This window comes from Camelina sativa, chromosome 15 (genome assembly GCF_030686135.1).
Source record: "Camelina sativa cultivar CO46 ecotype springtype chromosome 15, ASM3068613v1".
Taxonomy (NCBI): Eukaryota; Viridiplantae; Streptophyta; class Magnoliopsida; order Brassicales; family Brassicaceae; genus Camelina; species Camelina sativa.
In genome coordinates, this window is record NC_141894.1 from 5,798,318 (window position 1) to 5,816,914 (window position 18,597).

Consider the following 18,597-nt stretch of genomic DNA (forward strand, 5'->3'; position numbering starts at 1 on the left):
TTCTCCTCTCGTCTATTGCATTAAACCCAACTTTGGCTAAAGTAACTTATCCATCTCTCACGACAAGTAAGTTTCCACCGCTTATTTTCATTTTTCTTTTTAATTTGCTCGTCATTTTTGATCATCCAGAAATATAGATATGATAGAGAGATTCAGATTAATTCGTATATATGTCATATAAGTTTGTAGTCTGTGAAAAAGGCGTATATATCTTTTTGAATTGATATTAATTTGATTTCGATTGATAATTAAACTAAACGAGTAACACTTATTAGTTGTTGTGTGTATATATAGAAAAAATGATAAAATTTACGATCTATAGATACATGTTCTTGATGAAGGAACAAAATAACTATTTGATTAATTTGTTTGATCAACGTTTATGCATCAATTTATAAAACAGGGAAAGGGAGGATCGGAGATATACACATCAGCAAAGGAATGAAGATTGGCTTTAGAGGCAGTTTTTCTAGATCTGCTTATCATGGAAACGATCCACCGAGTCATAATTTCTAATTAGTTATAGCATGTGGATTTTATCGATCTGTTCTATACATCTTAACTTGTGATTTCTGCATATTTGGTAAGTAGTTGTTTGATTATGTGTAATACTCTATGAATAAATGAAATGGAACTTGGATATATATATATAGTTAAATGATTTAATAGTTAACTACAACTGATCTGTAATTGAGTGACAATGAGATTTTTTTTTTTTACTTTCGTACCAAAATTGATGATAAACATCGGACTTTTCAACTCATGCATGCAAAAGGAAAAATTAAGGAGGCTAAAAAAGTCAACAGTAGTGTTCATTACATGCATTGACTTATACTGTTATACATATCACCAACTGTGGCGAGAGAACGACCCCTGATGAAATAATCTCTGCCTAACTATAAACTAGTTTATAAGATACTATTTATTTATATATGCTCCGGAAGAAAACTAGCTAGAGCGTTGTATTCTAATTCTTATATATACACAAAAAAAAAGGGGCAAATAAAAAGAATGAGTCCCAAGTTCATTCTAATAGCTTCGCTGCTACTTTTATGCATCGCATCTTCCAATTCGATCATCATAACAATTCCCAAAACCCAGAAAATGAGTAAGTCTTTTTTTACAATATTTGATTCGTGTGCAAATCCAACTATTGCTATAAAGAGTTATATATAACTATTGCTATAAAATAGTTTTGATGTGTAACAAGCAAATGAAGAAGAAGGTAGAAAGATTCACGTTCACAAAGGAAAGCAGATCGCTGTAAAGGTCAGCCGTTCACCTCCGGCAAAAGGCTGGATTTGTTGCAATTAATAATTAAAAGAATTACTTGTGAACATTTTCATAAGCTTGAAAGACTAGTAGTTGTTAGAGCATCCCCATTGGTTATACTTTGGGATGTTTTTTTTTATAATAATAAAATTAAAAATAAATAAAATTTTAATCGTAGTTATCTCAAAACTTGTGTCTCTGCTCATATCATTTTAGATACTCGCAGGCACTCAACGTATTTGGTTGTATTTTTTTTTTTTTCTCTTTTCTTCATTTGCTTCTCTCTTTTCCGATACCAATGAAACGAGGAAAGCATGAATCGATTTATTAAAATCGACGAGAACAAAACAATCGAAATTCTGATCGGTTTCCAAATAAAATGGATCTCTCCTAGTCGTCTTCTTCTTCCTGAAAATTTTCCTTCTTTGTTTCAAGAAATCTTGGATCAGGTATGGATCTCGATTCGTTCTAGTTTCAATGTTTCTGTGGGACTATCTATTTTTTGGGTTTGTGTCCATTGTAGTAGTATATGGTACTATTGATTTCGCGTCAGACATTCGTGGGATTCCAATAATTGTGATTTTTTAAAGGATTTTGATTACGGATGATGAAATCAGTTTTTTTTTTGTTTGCTTTTACGTGATAAAGAAACTATGTGTGCTTACCTAATCGTAGTAGTGCGCATGGACTATGTGTGGTCTCTACAATTTGTTGTATATCGAAATACAGAGATTTTAGGTAAAAAAAAAGGTTTTTTAAAAAAATCAAGACATGTTTTTCTTTGTTTACCAATTTGGATTCAATGTCTAAAACTTGAATGCAGCATGTGGGAAACTGATTGTGGATTTTGTATATTCGTAGAAAATCAAGTACTAGATGAATTTCTTGAACAAACAAATTGTAACTCTTGGAACAATGGCAGATAGCAGACCGAGGCTGGTTACTGCCTCCCCTGAAGGATATTCGGGTCATGTTGACGGTAGATTAAGAGAAGCGAGGTTGAACAATCCTAAGGGAAACACGGTGGATGATAGAGGGAATATCTATGTTGCAGATACTGTGAATAATGCTATCCGGAAGATCAGTGAAGCAGGTTGATTTACAGGCATATACGAAAATTAAGATACTGTGAACACCCTTGCAAGGTTAACCAATGTGGATGCTCTTATGTCTCGATCATTAATTAAGGAGCTTTCGGCCCATTTACACGCATATACAGAAATTAAGATGTAATTCGTTTATGCTATCTTATTATATAAAGTTGGGTTTTGAAAGTTAGCGATTAACAAGATTTTGACATGTGTCAAGTTATAAATTTTATAATTTTTTTTTTCTTCTAATTTCTCAACCTTGATTGGTTGGTCATATACCTTTTTCTTGTGCAAACATAATTGTTATCATTTATTCAATGCCAAAGAGAGATAACAAGTAGAACCTCATCTACCTAATGGTTAGATAAAATAGAGCTCAGAGACTGTGACACTCTGGTTTATGGAAATTTTTAAAATAATTTATTTAGCCACCTATGCCTCCAAAGTGCATTTATCTTTTCGGTCAAAGATTTTAAGAGAATTACAGAGTTAAGCGTGTTTGAGCTAAAGTAGTTTCAGAATGGGTAACCTTCCGAGAAGTGATTGTCGGAACTGTGCGAGTGAGGACAAAACACAAAGAAAGATCATGTGGTGATTTGTAGGGTCGGTAAACAAGTTTTTAAAACCTTCCGGACGTAACAAACCGGCCGTCTGGTATGGGTGGATCCACAGGCTGGGAGTGGACGTGGGATCCATTGAGGAAGGTGGGACCATGGACTGGGAGTGAACATGGGGTAACTAAGCAAGGTGGCGGTCAGGGCGTTACAGAGACAGAGGCTACATCATGGTGTGTCAAAGACACTTCTACGAATACATTAAAAATTTTAACATTGGTTATTATCAAAAGATTTTGTGACATTAGAAATTGGTCTTTAATTAGTTTCATTGGTTGCCAGAGCAAGCCAATTTGAGATAGCTAAAATACGTGAACATATTCTCTCCACACAGGAGAAGGGCAGAGCCGATGTTCTCTCTATAATGGAGGAGGTTGGACACAAGTTTATCTTTCCAAAGGAGAAAGGTGGAGGAGGTTGGATGCAAGGTTATCTCCTCAAGGGAGGAAGACGGAGCCAAGGTTCTCTCCATCGTGGAGGAGGTTGGATACAAGGTTCTCTCTATAAAGGAAGAGGGCAGAGTCGAGATTCTCTCCATGGTTGGCCATACACTATTGTGATAATACATCATTGATTAGTAGTCTTATGTAATATATTTTTTATTCGAAATGTTTTTTGAGCAAACAATTTTAGTAATTAAAAAAACTATACAAAAGTGAAAATAAAGAAACATAATAGTTGGCTTAATGTCTTTATATAGACATTTTCTAGGTAAATACTATATTTGTAACATACAATATATTTAGGTGTAAAAAATACACTTTTAATGGTAACATACATAAAAAATTTGTGAATAGATATAAAATCAGGTATTATAGCAAAATTAAATTTATAAATAACTTACAATAAATTTAATATATTTTTATTAAATTTTATTTGATATACAAAACTTTAACCCTGCACATCAGGCAGGTCCATATCTAATAATTACTAAATTAAACTATATTGATTTTTAAATACTAAAGAATAATATCTTGAAAAAAATTGCCTCTTTTAATCAATCTTATATAATAAAGTAGGAGAACACATGCATATCAAAAAAAATTTCTAAACTTTACCATTTGTAATTTCATTAGTTCTTTAGTAAAATATATTGATTGTTCTTCTTATACAGAAAATCATCGTAAGCCTTTAACCATATTCTTTTGTTTAGCTGTATGTGAACCATTTCTATCAGTGTTTTTTTGGACTAAGATATTTGATGATTGTTTCAAATCCACAGTTGTAGTATAGCCTCTTCAAACTCTAATACCTTGGTATTTATCTTTCCAAAAAAAAAGAATTATAAATTTTAATAGAAAGCCAATATGTCAATGTTGCTGGCAAAAAAAAACCTAGACATGTAAAGAAAATTTTTATTTCCATTAAGATACAGTCTCTTTGCTCTCAATTTTACATGGTAAACATTAATTGTTGTTTTGATTAGTAAAATACTTTGACAAATTCATCACAACATTTTAGTTAAAGTCATAGGAATCAAAATCTTCTCAAAGATAATATAGCTCTCCTTAGCGAAGGGAGAAATCCAATAATATTTCACGCAGTCGAACGGTGCAAATGAAGCATAAAGAAATTCCTCTACAGCAGTACTATAATGGTGTGATTGAACGTTCGCTAAAGCAGTGTTTAAAAAATCATAAGCACCTCCATAAATCTTGACGCACTTGTGTAGCCCTGCCTCCATACCTGGCCCATATCCCTTCCCCTTGAGGATCTGTTCAGCGAGTCCTTTTACGTTCAGTGTTTCCGCCGCAGCATTCTTCGTCGATGCTAGGACTAAACCTTCGAGGGTGGTCGCCGTTTTGCTTTGTGGATCTTGTGTAAGAGAATTGACGCAGAAATCATATTTCATAAACGGCTCTTTTGCGGCTGCTTTCTTGCAAGAATCTACTATGAGAGTTTGCGCAGATGCAAAACCGATCAAGAGAAGAGAGAACACAACCAAGGAAACCAATAACTTTATTTTGTTTTTCTTTTGGGGAAAGTATATAAAATAAGAATTGATTGATGAAGAACATGTTCACTTTGTTTTTCAATTTATAGTATAAGAGAACATAGAATTTTATGGTAAGACTCTTAGTCTATCTACAATAGAGGTGTTGACTCATTAATGCAACAGTTGAATTTATACAATAAGGGAGTTGAATAATATTAAAAATTTATGTGGATTAAACCATCTTGAATGTGGATTAAACCTGGGACCACTAAGATACATGGTGCATTATTATTGGTTGGAAAAGTTCTTTTTTTTAATCACATTCTAACTATTTGACATCAATTATTTCATACTAATCAAAAAGAAAAATATTTTACTTTACATCAAACTTTATTATTTTCATGCTTTATAATTTGAGACTTGTTTTGTATATTTTAGGGATAAAGGCATAAACCCTAAAGTGTAAATTATTAAAACTTAGGGGGATGTATTCAACATAACATTTTAAATTATTTGTGTAAAATTTACAAATCCTATGTTATTCAATCATGGATTATAAAAAGTCCATTAAAATCCACTGTTATTGAATTGATCATTTAAAAATCTACTTTAAAATTTATTGTTATTCAAAAAAGTTTGTGGATTTAGATTTTATTAAGTTTTAGGGATTCTAGAGGATTTGTTTAGTTAAAAATACATAAATCCAAAGAGGTGTTATTGCATTAAGGATTTTAATGGATTTTAATTGACGCAGGACATTAGTGGATTTAAAAGTCTAATGTATTTATGTGGATTTTATAATGCATATAAGGTGGATTTGAAAGTCATTTATAATCTGTTTTTGGTGATTGTTATGGATTTTTTTAAAGTTATTTATAGAAGAAAAAAAAGAAAAAAAATATTCATAAACTGTATTATACACCAAAACCATATTAAATTAACAACATCCAGACTTTTACATTGAATCAAGAAGAAAATGGTGTGATTATATCATGAACCCAGAAAAAAAAAGTTTTAAATCAAGAACCCAGAAAAAAAAGTTAAAGAACACAAAAAAAAATCTAAAAAAAAAACAAAGATCTGATGAATATGTGTGATTATAGACATAGACTTTGTGGAAGAAAAAACAGACATTGAACCTAGAAGAAAAAAAAGTGAGATTATATTATAAACCCAGAAAAAAAAAAGTTACAGATCTTGAACCCAGAAAAAAAAATTAAAGAACACAAAAAAAAAAATTCTCAAAAATAACACAGATCTTATGAATAAGCATGGTTATATTTAAGGATTTAGAAAAAAAATCAAACAATAATATGTTAAAGGCTAGAGATCTATCTAGAGAGAGAGAGGAGAGAAAAATGAAATGTTTGAGAAAGTGTGATATTGTGTTTGTTCGTATATTAGAAGCAAAGTACGTTGAAATCCAAAATCACACAAAATCCAGTAAATATTAAATAACACATATTTTAATAGATTATTTAAAATATACAATTGAATAACACCTAATTTCTAAATACATCAAATTTTTTTAAAAACCACCATCCAATAACACTTCCCAAATCTCATGGTTTTAGATGGGATTTGAAAGAATTATACCATAAATCATATCAACTCCTCTAAAATCTATCAAAATTCCAAATTTTCTAAATCCCGTAAAATCCTCCAAAGTTATGGTTTCAATTCCAACGTCCATTTTTTGTTTCTCCTCCGCCGTGCTTCCTACTCCGTCAAATATTAACGTATATTTCCGTTAGAGGAAGATTGGAGATTTTTTTTTTTTCTTTTTTTTAAGATTGGAGATTTATTCTTCGCTACGACAATATGACATCACTTTTACTAGTATATCACGGTCGTCTTGAAAACTAAAATAAAGAAACTCGTTCCTTCATAGTTCAAATTAATAAGAACCACCTCAGACAAAAATTTGACCATTCTTTTTTACGTACATACGTGCGACACTTGATTTATACTGTAGTCTTCAAATGTTTATGAGCCTTTTTGTTTTTCTTTCCATGTACTATGAATTTCAATTAATCAGTCATCTGTCATGATTGATGATCCAATTTATATATAATAAAAAAAAGAAACGCGGTTGCATGGACCAATTCAACGTTGGTCTATTCAGTCATGATCAAAAATTCAGAAGCTGATTACGAGGACCATTTTCAAACATATGTTCAAGGTTAGCGTTCTGATGAAACAATCAAACAACAATGTTAATATAATGTCGTGTCTCGCCTCGGTGTCTGACTACACCTTTCCACCATTTTCATTAGTATTGAAATTTTCAACTTATATATGCACGCATAAGGGAAAAAAAAAAAAAAAGTTAACGTCCCCTCATTACATGCATTGACTTAGACGTATCACCAACAGTTTTTGAAAGTTCATTAGGAAGATAACATAGATTCAGAGCTCTGGATTTGTTGTGTAAGTTCATTAGGAAGATAAAGTTCACAAGTAGTATTTGCTATGTCTCGATGACTCGATCGATCATTAATTAAGGGGTTTTCACCCTTCGGCCCATTACACGCATATACGGAACGGAACGCTTAATAGATGCATGGAAAGATTCAATTATGCTATTTTGTATGTTTTGTGGCTAAAGTGTAAAGTTTTGAAACTTGAAAAGGCATGTTTTACACCTTCCAACTTCCACTTTTTTTTTGTCTACTCCTCCGCGTGGTCCCCCCTTATCCGTCAAATCTATCGTCTCAGATCTCGAAGACTACCCAAAACGGCGTTTCACACAGAAACCGGATTCTTACCACGGTTTTAGCGTTTCAGCACTCTTCAGTGGTAACTAGTGTCTATTCTATTTCTGGATATATGTATCAGAATTTTTATGTCTTACTAGCTAGAACTTTGCCAATTGCCAGTTTATTTGTTGTGTAGGAAGATCTCCATATAGTTCATCTTAGACTATCATTAATTCATTATTTTGCATGTTTTAGCCTCGTTTCAACTGTTCACGTCACTTTGTTCAGTATAGACATATAATTTCGTACCACAGTTCTATCACGTATATTTCCATTGGAAGAAGATTGAAGATTTATTCTTCGCTATGACAATATGACATCATTTTTACGAGTACAAATATCACGGTCACATAGTACGATTCATTTCATACATATAGTTCAAACAAATGAACGCGCCCCTTCATAGTTCAAATTACTAAGAACCAACTCAGACAAATTATAGTTTGACCATTCTTTTATAAGTGTGTGCGACACTTGATTTATACTGTAGTCTTCAAATGTGTATGAGCTTTTTGTTTTTCTTTCCATGTGCTATGAATTTCAAACAATAGCAATTAATCAGTCATGATCCAATTTAAAAAAAAAAAAAACAATAAACACGTTGCATTGACCAATTCAACATTGTTCAATTCAGTCATGATTCGATATTCAGAAGCTGATTAGGAGGACCATTGTCAAACATATGTTCAAGGTTAGGGTTCCGATGAAACAACAATAATGTTAATATAATCTCGTGTCTCGGTGTCTGACTACACTTTTTCACCATTTTCATTATATCTACAATTTTTTTTAACTGTTAACATCATTACATGCATGTTCTTACCCAAATTGGTGATTAGTATTGAAATTTTCAACTCATGCACGTATAAGGAAAAAAAATTAACAAGACCAAAAAATCAACGTCCCCTCATTACATGCATTGACTTAGACGTATCACCAACAGTGGTGCGAACGATCTTGGTATAATCTCCGCAGCCTAATAGTCTAACAATTTCTGTTTATTTATTCGAACTCAACAAGAGAAACAATATAACTTTGTATATTCGACCTAGCTATAGCTAAACCTTATACCAGTAATAGACACAAGAGAAAAGGCAGAGCCAAAATGAGTTTCAAGATCATTCTAATAGCTTCACTTCTTAGTTTATACATGGCATCTTCCAACTCGACCATCATACCAATTTCCAAAAACCGGAAAATTAGTAAGTCTCTATATATAGTTTGATTCATGTATAAGACCAAATATTGTTTATGTGTAACTGAAAATGAGGTTTAAACTCGGTTTTTGAAGCGTTAAAAGTCGATGAAGAAGGTGAAAAGATTCACATCCACAAGATAAAGAAGATCACAGTAGGACCTAGCCGTTCACCACCTGGTAAAGGCATTAAAAGTTACCCAAACGAAATCAAAGCTTAAAGGTAATGTGAATAATTAATGGGCTTTCGGCCCAATTATATACGGCAGGGCCGGCAGGCTTTATGATTCAGCAGACTGTATATAATGTATTGGAACTTGAAAGATTCATTTATATTACTTTGAGGCTAAAGTGTAATTACTGAAACTTGAAAGGGCATGTTTTCTCAATTTCACACTCTTTCTCCTCCCACCGCCGTCGTCTCCTCCTCCTCCTCCTCCTCCTCTTCCTCACTTGTGAAATCTGAGCTTGTCTGAATAACACCAATCCCGATTCCAGTGTTCGGCATACTCCTGAGTTTCGTCCTTTCGTGACTCATCTTCATTGGGTACCTCTCGTCTTACTCTTTGTTGTATTCAGATCTTCAGGTCTTACCAGAACTTTGCCGAGTCTATATGTATAAGCAAATCCCATGCTTAAGTGAATTGATTGATGATCATTAGAATCGACGAGTTTAAAATTTCATTAGGACGATAACATAGATTTGGAGTTCTGTAACCTAACTTAGATATGAGATAGACAACATTGGAGTTAGTTCTAGATTACTTTTACTAAAGGTTTCGTTTTTGTTAAGATCTTCTAACTGTTATGTGGTTCTTACTTGTAGTGAGTGAGTCAGTCATTTAGTTGTGAGAATGCCATCAAGAATTGCTTCAATCCGTCTAGTAAGTTCTCATCGTGAGGTCTACGAACCATGCGATGATTCATTTGCGTTAGTTGATGCATTACTAGCTGATCGAACCAACCTGATAGAGCACAACCCTAAGGTTTGTATGGAGATTGGTTGCGGAAGCGGGTACGTCATAACTTCGCTTATACTTCTCCTTAAAAACGAAGTTCACGGTGTTCACTATCTCGCCACTGACACAAACCCAATAGCTGCAAGAGTGACAAAAGAAACACTAAAAGCACATGGAGTTGACGCTGATGTTATCTGCGCTGATATAGCCACCGGTCTAGACACAAGACTTGCTGGATCAGTGGACGTGATTGTTGTGAACCCGCCTTATGTGCCAACACCAGAATACGAAGTTGGAATGGAAGGTATAGCCTCAGCTTGGGCTGGAGGTGAGAATGGTCGGACGGTTATAGATAAAATCTTGCCAGTGGTGGACCTTTTGCTATCGGAGAAAGGTTGGCTCTATATGGTGACGTTAACTTCGAATTACCCTGTAGAGATTTGTCTGATGATGAGAAAGAAAGGTTACGCTTCGAGAATTGTGGTTCAGAGATCAACAGAAGAGGAGAATCTCCTTATACTCAAGTTCTGGAGAGACAAGGATGATGATGATGATGAGGAGAGCAACAAGGACAAGGATAAGGAGGAGATATCATCACCAACGTTTGTTTCTCAGTTTTATAAATCTTTGTCATTGCTTATGGAGAAGAAACAGAAACAACGGCGTTGATACTACAAAAGATTAGTTGTTCTCATAAATCATTCTTTGTTATGAAGTTGTTGTAAGCACTATGATTTAGTGGAGTTTAGTATTTGATTTTTTTGAAGTTCACTACTCTTTGTAAGAAGAAACTGTAACCAAAACACAGGAGCGTTGTATGATGACGTGGCAGAAGAAGAGTGGACGTTCATATAAAGCCCAGCCCAGGACGGTTATTATAGACTTCTTCCTAGAAATTCCAAAAATACCCTCAAAATTACAAAGATGGTCAAGGGTAGCATAGGCATGTATAAATAGGTATAAGAGGAGGCATAAAAAGGGATCCTCAAAACCGAAGTCGGTGAGCCTCTCTCTCTCTCATAAACAGATCTAAAAAACCAAAGAAACGAGAGAACAAAATCAGGGCTCTCTTCCTCTTACATATATATAAAAGCACAGATTTATAAATCTTTGCTTCCCTCTCTCGATTCTTTTTTTGTATAAAAGCTTCAACCTTTTTCTCAATTCTTCAGTCTTCCTTTCGCCTAATTCCCTTCATCGTTTCAAAGCTACGAAACCCTAGTTTTCGTGTTCGAAGCTCGGATTCGCTCGCTCCTTATCGAAAGGTCTGACCTTTAATCCTTTCTCATCATGGGTTTTTGTTCTGAGTGTAACCCTTTGAATACGATTGGATCTTATGAGTGTAATCGTTGTTTTGGAAGATTGCAAATTTTAAAATTGGCTGTCAAATAATTGAAACCCTTTTTGATGTAGTTATCTGATAAGACTTTTAACGCATAGTCTCTTGTGTGTCTATTATCATGGTTGAGTGATGTATTGATTTTGGATTTGTGTTTTTTTTTTAATAGAGGAATGGCCGAACAAGGATTGGAAGGGAGTAATCCAGTGGACCTTGTCCAGCATCCTTCAGGGATTGTTCCTACTCTTCAGTGAGTTCTTTTTGTTCCTTTGTTTAACTCTTTTTTAAGGTTTGGTGTTTTAACTCTTGTGGATATAATAATAATACGTATTTTTGATGTTTTTGTTTCAGAAACATAGTTTCTACGGTGAACTTAGACTGCAAGCTCGATCTTAAAGCTATAGCTTTGCAGGCTCGGAATGCTGAATATAATCCCAAGGTATTGCATTCTTCTGTGACTTTTTGTTTTAGTTAACGGGAAAAAAATTGTTTGGAAATTATAATTCACCTGGAACTATCCTACTGTGTACGGATTAATTAGAATCTTGCTAAACTAGTTGGCCATAGCTAAGTTTGTCTAACTTAAAGGTCTCTTGTGTTTATGTTTTCAGCGTTTTGCTGCCGTGATAATGAGAATCAGAGAACCGAAGACTACAGCATTAATATTCGCTTCAGGGAAAATGGTATATATCTCTTGGCTGGCAATACTTTTTCATACTACTGATATTTTAATTTTGGTTTGAATTCTCTTCTTAATTTGGGGTATAATCTACAATTAGGTCTGTACTGGAGCCAAGAGCGAGTACTTTTCAAAGATGGCTGCAAGAAAGGTAACTTTTGTTACTCTAAGCACTTTTATTTAACTTGCTTATAATAAAATCTGGATGTGTTATGCTAATAGTCGTATGTTTTGTTGTGTAGTATGCTAGAATTGTGCAGAAATTGGGATTCCCTGCAAAATTCAAGGTACAATTTCTACCAACTCTTTTCCCACTTACATTATTTTTTCTTAGCTTTGTTTGTGCTAAATATTTTCATGACTACATCCTGCAGGATTTCAAGATTCAGAATATAGTAGGTTCTTGTGATGTCAAATTTCCTATAAGACTTGAAGGTCTTGCTTACTCTCACGCTGCTTTCTCAAGTGTAAGTGATCTGAACTCCTGAAATCATTATCTTTCTTATGTTGAACTTCAATTAGCATACAGTTGGAAGTTGAGCGTCAAATTTATTAGAGATTAAAACGTTGTGCTGATGGTCATTCTCTCTCATATTGGGGTTTTCAGTATGAGCCCGAGCTCTTCCCAGGGCTTATTTACAGGATGAAAGTGCCAAAAATCGTTCTTCTAATATTTGTCTCTGGAAAGATCGTGATCACAGGAGCCAAGGTAATATCTTTCTCTTAAGGTTTTGTGATAGTCGCATGAGAAATACTTGCTATGTTTTTCTAGTCTCTAGTCTCTAGCTCTTCTGCCATCTGATAAAAATCCTGAGGTCACTCGCTATCAGATGAGAGACGAGACCTACAGAGCCTTTGAGAATATATACCCCGTCCTCTCGGAGTTCAGGAAGATACAGCAATAGTATGTAACACACACTTTTAACTTTCCTCATCTTTCTTAGCTTTGGTTGATTTTTCGATTTATAATTGCATGAACGTAATTGGTGTGTTTAAATTATATAGGATCACAGATTTGGAGGAGGATTTGTTCCCTGCGAAACTAGTTGTGCGGTCTTAGCCCCTCGGAGTTGCTAAAGCTTGCTGAGAATTTGGCCCTTGAACAAAGGCTTTCACAGTAGCTAGACTCTCTCACCTTGTGTTTTGGTTCATAATAGAACATTTGTAAATACACAATGGAAATTCCAAAGACAATTCTTCGGTTCTTTTCCCAAAATGTGTCTTACATGTATCCTCTCACTTCCCACATATGTTAAATGTACAACCTTAAACTCAGTGTTCAGCACCAGCTTCGAAAGTCTTGTTTAGCATAGAGAAGCCAAGATCATAGGGTAGGTACAGAAAATGATGATTGTAGAATACATTACATGTGTAAATTCTTTACACAATCACTTAATTCAATCACTACTTCCAAGATAAGAGGCACAGGGCATGTACATTGTACAATGCTCAGGTTCATTAGTTTGCAATGAAAGATATTGGCGAAAAGATACTTAATCTAGTTTGGCATAGAACAGCCAAGATTGAACAAAGATTGAGAGTTTACGTACATAGATTAAAAACGCAGAATGATCTGAACCACTAACTACGGTTGCAGACTTGTTTTTTGCTCTCAAGAAGAAACACTCAACTATAGTTACAGAGATCTCGGCCCCAAAGCCTCCTGTAGCAGGAGCTTCATGGCTAGTCTGCAACAAAAGCAAGCAAATACATTTATTCTCTAAAGATATGACACACCATCCAACATTTATTCTCTTTTGTTAGTCTAAGAAGTGTACGATTCGGCGTCTCCTAAGAATAGACATTAGAAATGGAATCCATATACTTCTACCTTAGATAAAGGTATCAATTATATATACTGATTGACGATACAGTCACTGAAGAAGAGCAAAGGCCCAAAGACTCTTACCAGGTTCTTGAAGTTGAAAATGACTTGCAAGAAGCACGTCTGTGGTAAGCGAAAGACGGAGTAGTATCTTACCTTTGGTTCGAAAGAGACAGTTCTCGTGGACTTGGAGGTAAAAAACCTACCCAAAACAAGTAATTGTTATATAAACCCAAGAATAAGACAGAAGGAAGATGATTAGAAGCTTTTGGTAAGAAGATGCACTTTGATAACATGGGCATGACAGAACAAATCTTAAGGGGACTGAGAGTGGTAATGTCCACCATGACCACGAAGGCACGAACTCCATACGATGCCCTTATCGTACGCTGTACAAGTTCCATACAAACCTAATGAACCAGTTAAAAAGTTGACAATCGGGAGTCTCAAAACCAGAAGATCCTATACAAGATATGATTACCTCCACATTTAAACTGGCTGCCACTAGGGTATCTGAACTTTGCAGCCTCGTTAACAATCTAGAAGATAGAGTTTATTCAACCGCATAAAGACCAAATCGTAAACGTTTATTGTTGGAGTCTTATAAACCACCAAGGATAATTAGGAGTATGATTACTTGTATGGTTTCAAGAGATGGAGGGATATGAATAGTTATGTTCCTTGCGAGTGGGGAGATTTATTTAGGGACTACTAGAGACCATCTCCGGGAGAGATCCATACGTACCGGAGAAGTTATATTGAGTTTAAGAGGTATCCATGGAACTGGTAAGCGTGCTAGTGGGATGTATTGTTTTCAGGTCACATTGAGAATATCATGTTCTTGTAGGTAAGACTAGTCTTCATAGTTCACTATTTGGGTTTCCAAAGACTGTTTATTACCAAGAACAAAAACATATTTAAAAATTAATAGCGAGAGTTAAGAATTTCGTTTTTGTAAATAAGTTGAAACAAGTATGACAACTCTTGACTCCATCAGACAGATTCTTCATCAGCTTTGGTGCAGTCAATGATCTCAAAATGACAGATTCTAAATTATGTAATAGAAACTTGAAGATGACACAGAAAAGGACTAGAAAATTTCAAAAGAGCAATGAGCTGATAAAATGTGAACCAAACAAGGATTTCATTATGTACAAAAGCCTAGCTAGTGATAAAACATGCATATATGTAAAATTCATAGAGCGATATGTTGAAACTTGAATACTAAAAAACATCTCCATGGATTGATATCCAAACTAGTTTCAACCGGAATAAGAATGATCTTCATGGTAAGGAGGCTCGTTGAGATCAAACCCTAAGGAGCTCTTAGTTTCATCTGGAGAATCATTCACCTCCACTTCAATTTCCATCTTTATCTTCATATCTACAATCAAACCCTTCTTATCATCCATCCCACCATCACCTAATACCTTATCTTTTTCTTTGTAGCAACTTGAACTTCTTACCTCGGCTTTAGGTGATTCCATAGCCTTCTTCATCCCATCCCAGTACTTGCTTGAAGTGTAAGCGATCATCATAAGAATACAAGCAGCTTCTCGAACATCAGCGGTCACATGACTCATCATCATGGATCTACTCATCACACCATCCTCCTCCTCATCATCATCATCATCATCGTCATTATCATCACCCAAATAGCTGAGCTTGAACTTGTCTTGTGGTGGAGGAGGTCGTATACCTTTCCAACTCCGGTCAGGATGTCTCCTCATATGTCCGAACAAAGAGTGCATCGTTTGAAATGCTTTTCCACAAAGACAACACCTAATCTTACCTTCCATGTCAGTACTAATCAGATCTATCTCTTTCTCTTTGTCTTTCTTCACCAAACCAATCTTTCTCTTATTCTTCTTCGTCATCTTCAACTTCTTCTTCATCTTTCCCTTGTTATTGTACTCAGTCGAGTGGATCCTAACGTGACCACCATAAGCCTTACCAGAGCTAAACTGTTTCTTACAAATCACACAGAAGTGTTTTCTCTGCGGAAGCTGCTGCTGAGTAGACGACTCATCCTCATCATCTTCACTTCTTTCATCCGGTATCTTCACCTTCAGCCGGATGTTTCTCCGGTGAAACTCTTCAGATTCCGATGAAGAAGACTCATCACCGTAAGCGTCTCTTACTCTCTTAATCATCTTCTAACCTCTAGAGAAGAAGAAAGAAATGTAATTCACTTTTTTTTTTTTTCTTTGGTTAAACGTTTTGAGTAATGTTTATTAACTTTGCATTTTTGGCTTATGGAAACAATAAAATCTGAGCGAGATTTAAGCAAAAGATTTATGACTAATGGTATTCTTTCTCTGACTATGAAGGAGAGTGGCTATAGGGATTTGTAGAGATTGTGAAGCCTAATTAATTGGTGATTAGCCAAAGGAGAGAGAGAGAGAATAAATCGGATTAAGAAGATTTCTCTGTTTGCATTTGCATTTATCTATTTACCTATTTTGGATGTCAAATTTATTAATAAACCGTTGTATATTTATATTTATATACATTTTAGATTAAAACGAAACAAATTTTGAAAACACGGTTATGATTTCAACGAAGAAAATCTAATTTGGTTAAAAGAATTATACTATAGGATATTATTAGTGTGTTTTACTTAATTTGAACTTTATATAAGCTTTTATCAATCTTCAAAAAGAATATCTACTAACCCTTGCATATACATTCAAATGAATGAAAATCAAACATTTGACAACTTGTATAAACGTTTTGGATCATTTTGTATAACATTTTTTGGTGTTTTTTAAAAGATGTTTCTAGCTTTATATTAACCTCTCCTGATTCAAAATGTATGAAGTTTCCAATATCCATTTTTAAAAATATTTTACTTCTATAACTATTTAACTTTATATTGATATAAGATATTGTCAAATATTGACAAGATTTTGACCTATTTTTCAAAACTGAAACTATTTTGAAACTTCCAAACTAATATTGTTAACAATAATTACTTTGACAAATGAGCAAAATGGCAGTTTTCCATGATTTTCAAAGAATCTTGCAAACAGTTCACACAGATTGTGATCCAAGGAAGAATTAGCAGCAAAAACGATAATAGATGAGGTATAGATATAGATCAGAAACGAAACAAGCCTTGTTCTTGGTTGGCATGTAGAACAGAGAAGGGAGTATCATCCAGGCCACAAACTCTGCATCTAATGTTGTACATAAAAAAAATGACAGGTGCATCTTATGTTTGTACCCTCAAGAAGTAATGCTCGACGGTAGTTGCAGAGATATCGGCCCCAAAGTCTCCCCTATAACAGGACCTTCAAAGCTTATTTGCAACCGAAGAAAGCAAATACATTTAATCTCTCAAGTTAGGACAATGCTGCTTACCGGAGGAGCTTTACTGAGGTCTCAACTCTTTCTTTATCCCAAGGGATCAGAGTCTTGAGAGCTATCCATTTCACATGATATTCATTCCTGCAAAAACATTGTGTTTCAATTATCTGATTCACCCAAAGACTTGTTAAGTGCAAAACACAAATGAACTACCTTTTTCTGCGTCAAGACATGATTATACCATGATATTGGGATGTGCTCCACATCCAACAAGAGTTATGTCAGAACCTTCTTATATTACCAGTTACCAAATGTTCTCTTTTGTTAGTCTTAGATGTATATGATCCTAAGAAGTGTTACATTGGAAATATAGAAAACATTTATACCTCGGCCGCAGATAAAGGTATTAATCATATTACAGAGTCATCCTCAGGGACATCCTCTGCCGCTTGACGACACAGCCACTGAAGAAGAACAAAGGCCCAAAGAATCTTAACAAGTTCTTGAAGTTGTAAATAACTCTTAAGAAGCACATTTGTGTCAGCGAAAAACGAAGTAGTAGCTTTGGTTTGAAAGAGACAAAGGGATTTGGATCATGGATGGATGAACAACAATAGTCACTTAGCTTCTAGTGGACTTGGAGAATAACAACCTACCCAAAACAAGTTCTTGTAACCCAAGAATTTGAAGCAAAGACAGAAAGAAGATGATTCGAAGCTTTTGGGAAGAAGACTACAAGATATGATAACCTCCATGGTGTTGGCACTTGGGTATCTGAACTTTGAAGCCTCATTAACAATCTACGAGATCATAGAACTCCATGACGAGAAACTCTTTATGCCATAACTTGGTTGAAAAGGTAACATTTTATCTGATCAAAAGCCGAGAAAATATAATTGGCAATAACTGGATAACCTTGTAAAAGAATTCGTAATCAGTAAGATGTTGCAATAGCAATGAGACGTATAAACAGAACAACAAAAGAAGAAGAAGTGACCGTTGCAGCCAAACCAATGCCGAAACCATCATTGCCTTACTCGCAAAGAGGAGTAGTGAAGACTGAAGTCTCGTGTTTTCCTAAATCGTTGAGCTTGACTCAAGTGGCTCCAAATGCATTATCAATCAAATAAAATGTATTTAAGTAACATGGATTTTAGGATTAAACCATCAGAAAGTCTCGTTGGTCTATAAGGCGAAGTGATGTTTAGAGCTTAATTGATAGCTGAATGTGTATAGCATAGTAATTCCTACCAGTTCCAGTGTAGAAGAGATGCCATTTATGCAGAAGTTAAGACTCTTTCCACCAAGGAATCAATCTGAAATTTACTACAGGTTTACCTTAAAGTTCCACAACTAACACCCTGATAACAGGTTTACCTTAAAGTTCCACAACTAACACCTTGACAACAGGGTTTAGCTTTAAGTTCCACAACTCTCTCTGACAAATTTTTGATTCTTAGCTGAAACAAACAGGCAATCTCAAGCGAAGCCTATCACGGCATGTACCACATCAGCTAACGAAACAATGCATTTAAATGGAGATAGTGCTGACAGTTTAGGTACTCTTCTTCAATCTATTGATGACAACTAGATTATGAGATCGGTTCATATAATTTAGG

At 34.7% G+C, this 18,597-nt stretch overlaps 5 protein-coding genes and 1 long non-coding RNA gene across 7 annotated transcripts; 4 read left to right on the forward strand and 2 right to left on the reverse strand.

Annotated features, from left to right (window-relative positions):
- Window positions 1–928: 928 nt before the first annotated feature.
- LOC104745593 (uncharacterized) lies at window positions 929–2,546 on the forward strand. Its single transcript, XR_760770.2, has 3 exons — window positions 929–1,108; window positions 1,194–1,721; window positions 2,195–2,546. It is a non-coding gene; the product is annotated as an uncharacterized LOC104745593 (long non-coding RNA).
- A 1,878-nt stretch (window positions 2,547–4,424) lies between these two features.
- On the reverse strand, window positions 4,425–4,829 carry LOC147926304 (pectinesterase inhibitor 12-like). The gene has a single exon (XM_087489190.1). It carries the CDS (start codon window positions 4,827–4,829, stop codon window positions 4,425–4,427), a length of 405 nt encoding a protein of 134 aa, XP_087345316.1.
- A 3,823-nt stretch (window positions 4,830–8,652) lies between these two features.
- Window positions 8,653–9,088, forward strand: LOC147926305 (uncharacterized). The gene is made up of 2 exons (XM_087488570.1): window positions 8,653–8,874; window positions 8,973–9,088. The coding sequence occupies exons 1-2, from the start codon at window positions 8,778–8,780 to the stop codon at window positions 9,086–9,088; spliced, it is 213 nt and encodes a 70-aa protein (XP_087344696.1). The 5' UTR covers window positions 8,653–8,777.
- A 633-nt stretch (window positions 9,089–9,721) lies between these two features.
- Window positions 9,722–10,597, forward strand: LOC104745595 (S-adenosyl-L-methionine-dependent methyltransferases superfamily protein). The gene has a single exon (XM_010466882.3). The coding sequence runs from the start codon at window positions 9,722–9,724 to the stop codon at window positions 10,493–10,495; it is 774 nt and encodes a 257-aa protein (XP_010465184.1). The 3' UTR covers window positions 10,496–10,597.
- A 114-nt stretch (window positions 10,598–10,711) lies between these two features.
- On the forward strand, window positions 10,712–13,119 carry TBP1 (TATA binding protein 1). Of its 2 annotated transcripts, XM_010466884.3 has the most exons (10): window positions 10,712–11,091; window positions 11,335–11,415; window positions 11,517–11,604; window positions 11,777–11,848; window positions 11,945–11,995; window positions 12,087–12,131; window positions 12,219–12,311; window positions 12,452–12,553; window positions 12,675–12,748; window positions 12,850–13,119. In XM_010466884.3, coding segments are annotated over exons 2-10 (603 nt in total). In that variant the 5' UTR covers window positions 10,712–11,091; window positions 11,335–11,338; the 3' UTR covers window positions 12,851–13,119. The 2 variants fall into 2 exon arrangements, with proteins under 2 accessions (XP_010465186.1, XP_087344695.1); XM_087488569.1 differs by lacking the exon at window positions 12,850–13,119 and having other exon boundaries at window positions 10,725–11,091; window positions 12,675–12,749.
- A 1,744-nt stretch (window positions 13,120–14,863) lies between these two features.
- LOC104748169 (uncharacterized) lies at window positions 14,864–15,908 on the reverse strand. Its single transcript, XM_010469850.2, has one exon. It carries the CDS (start codon window positions 15,820–15,822, stop codon window positions 14,932–14,934), a length of 891 nt encoding a protein of 296 aa, XP_010468152.2. The 5' UTR covers window positions 15,823–15,908; the 3' UTR covers window positions 14,864–14,931.
- Between the last annotated feature and the right edge of the window lie 2,689 nt (window positions 15,909–18,597).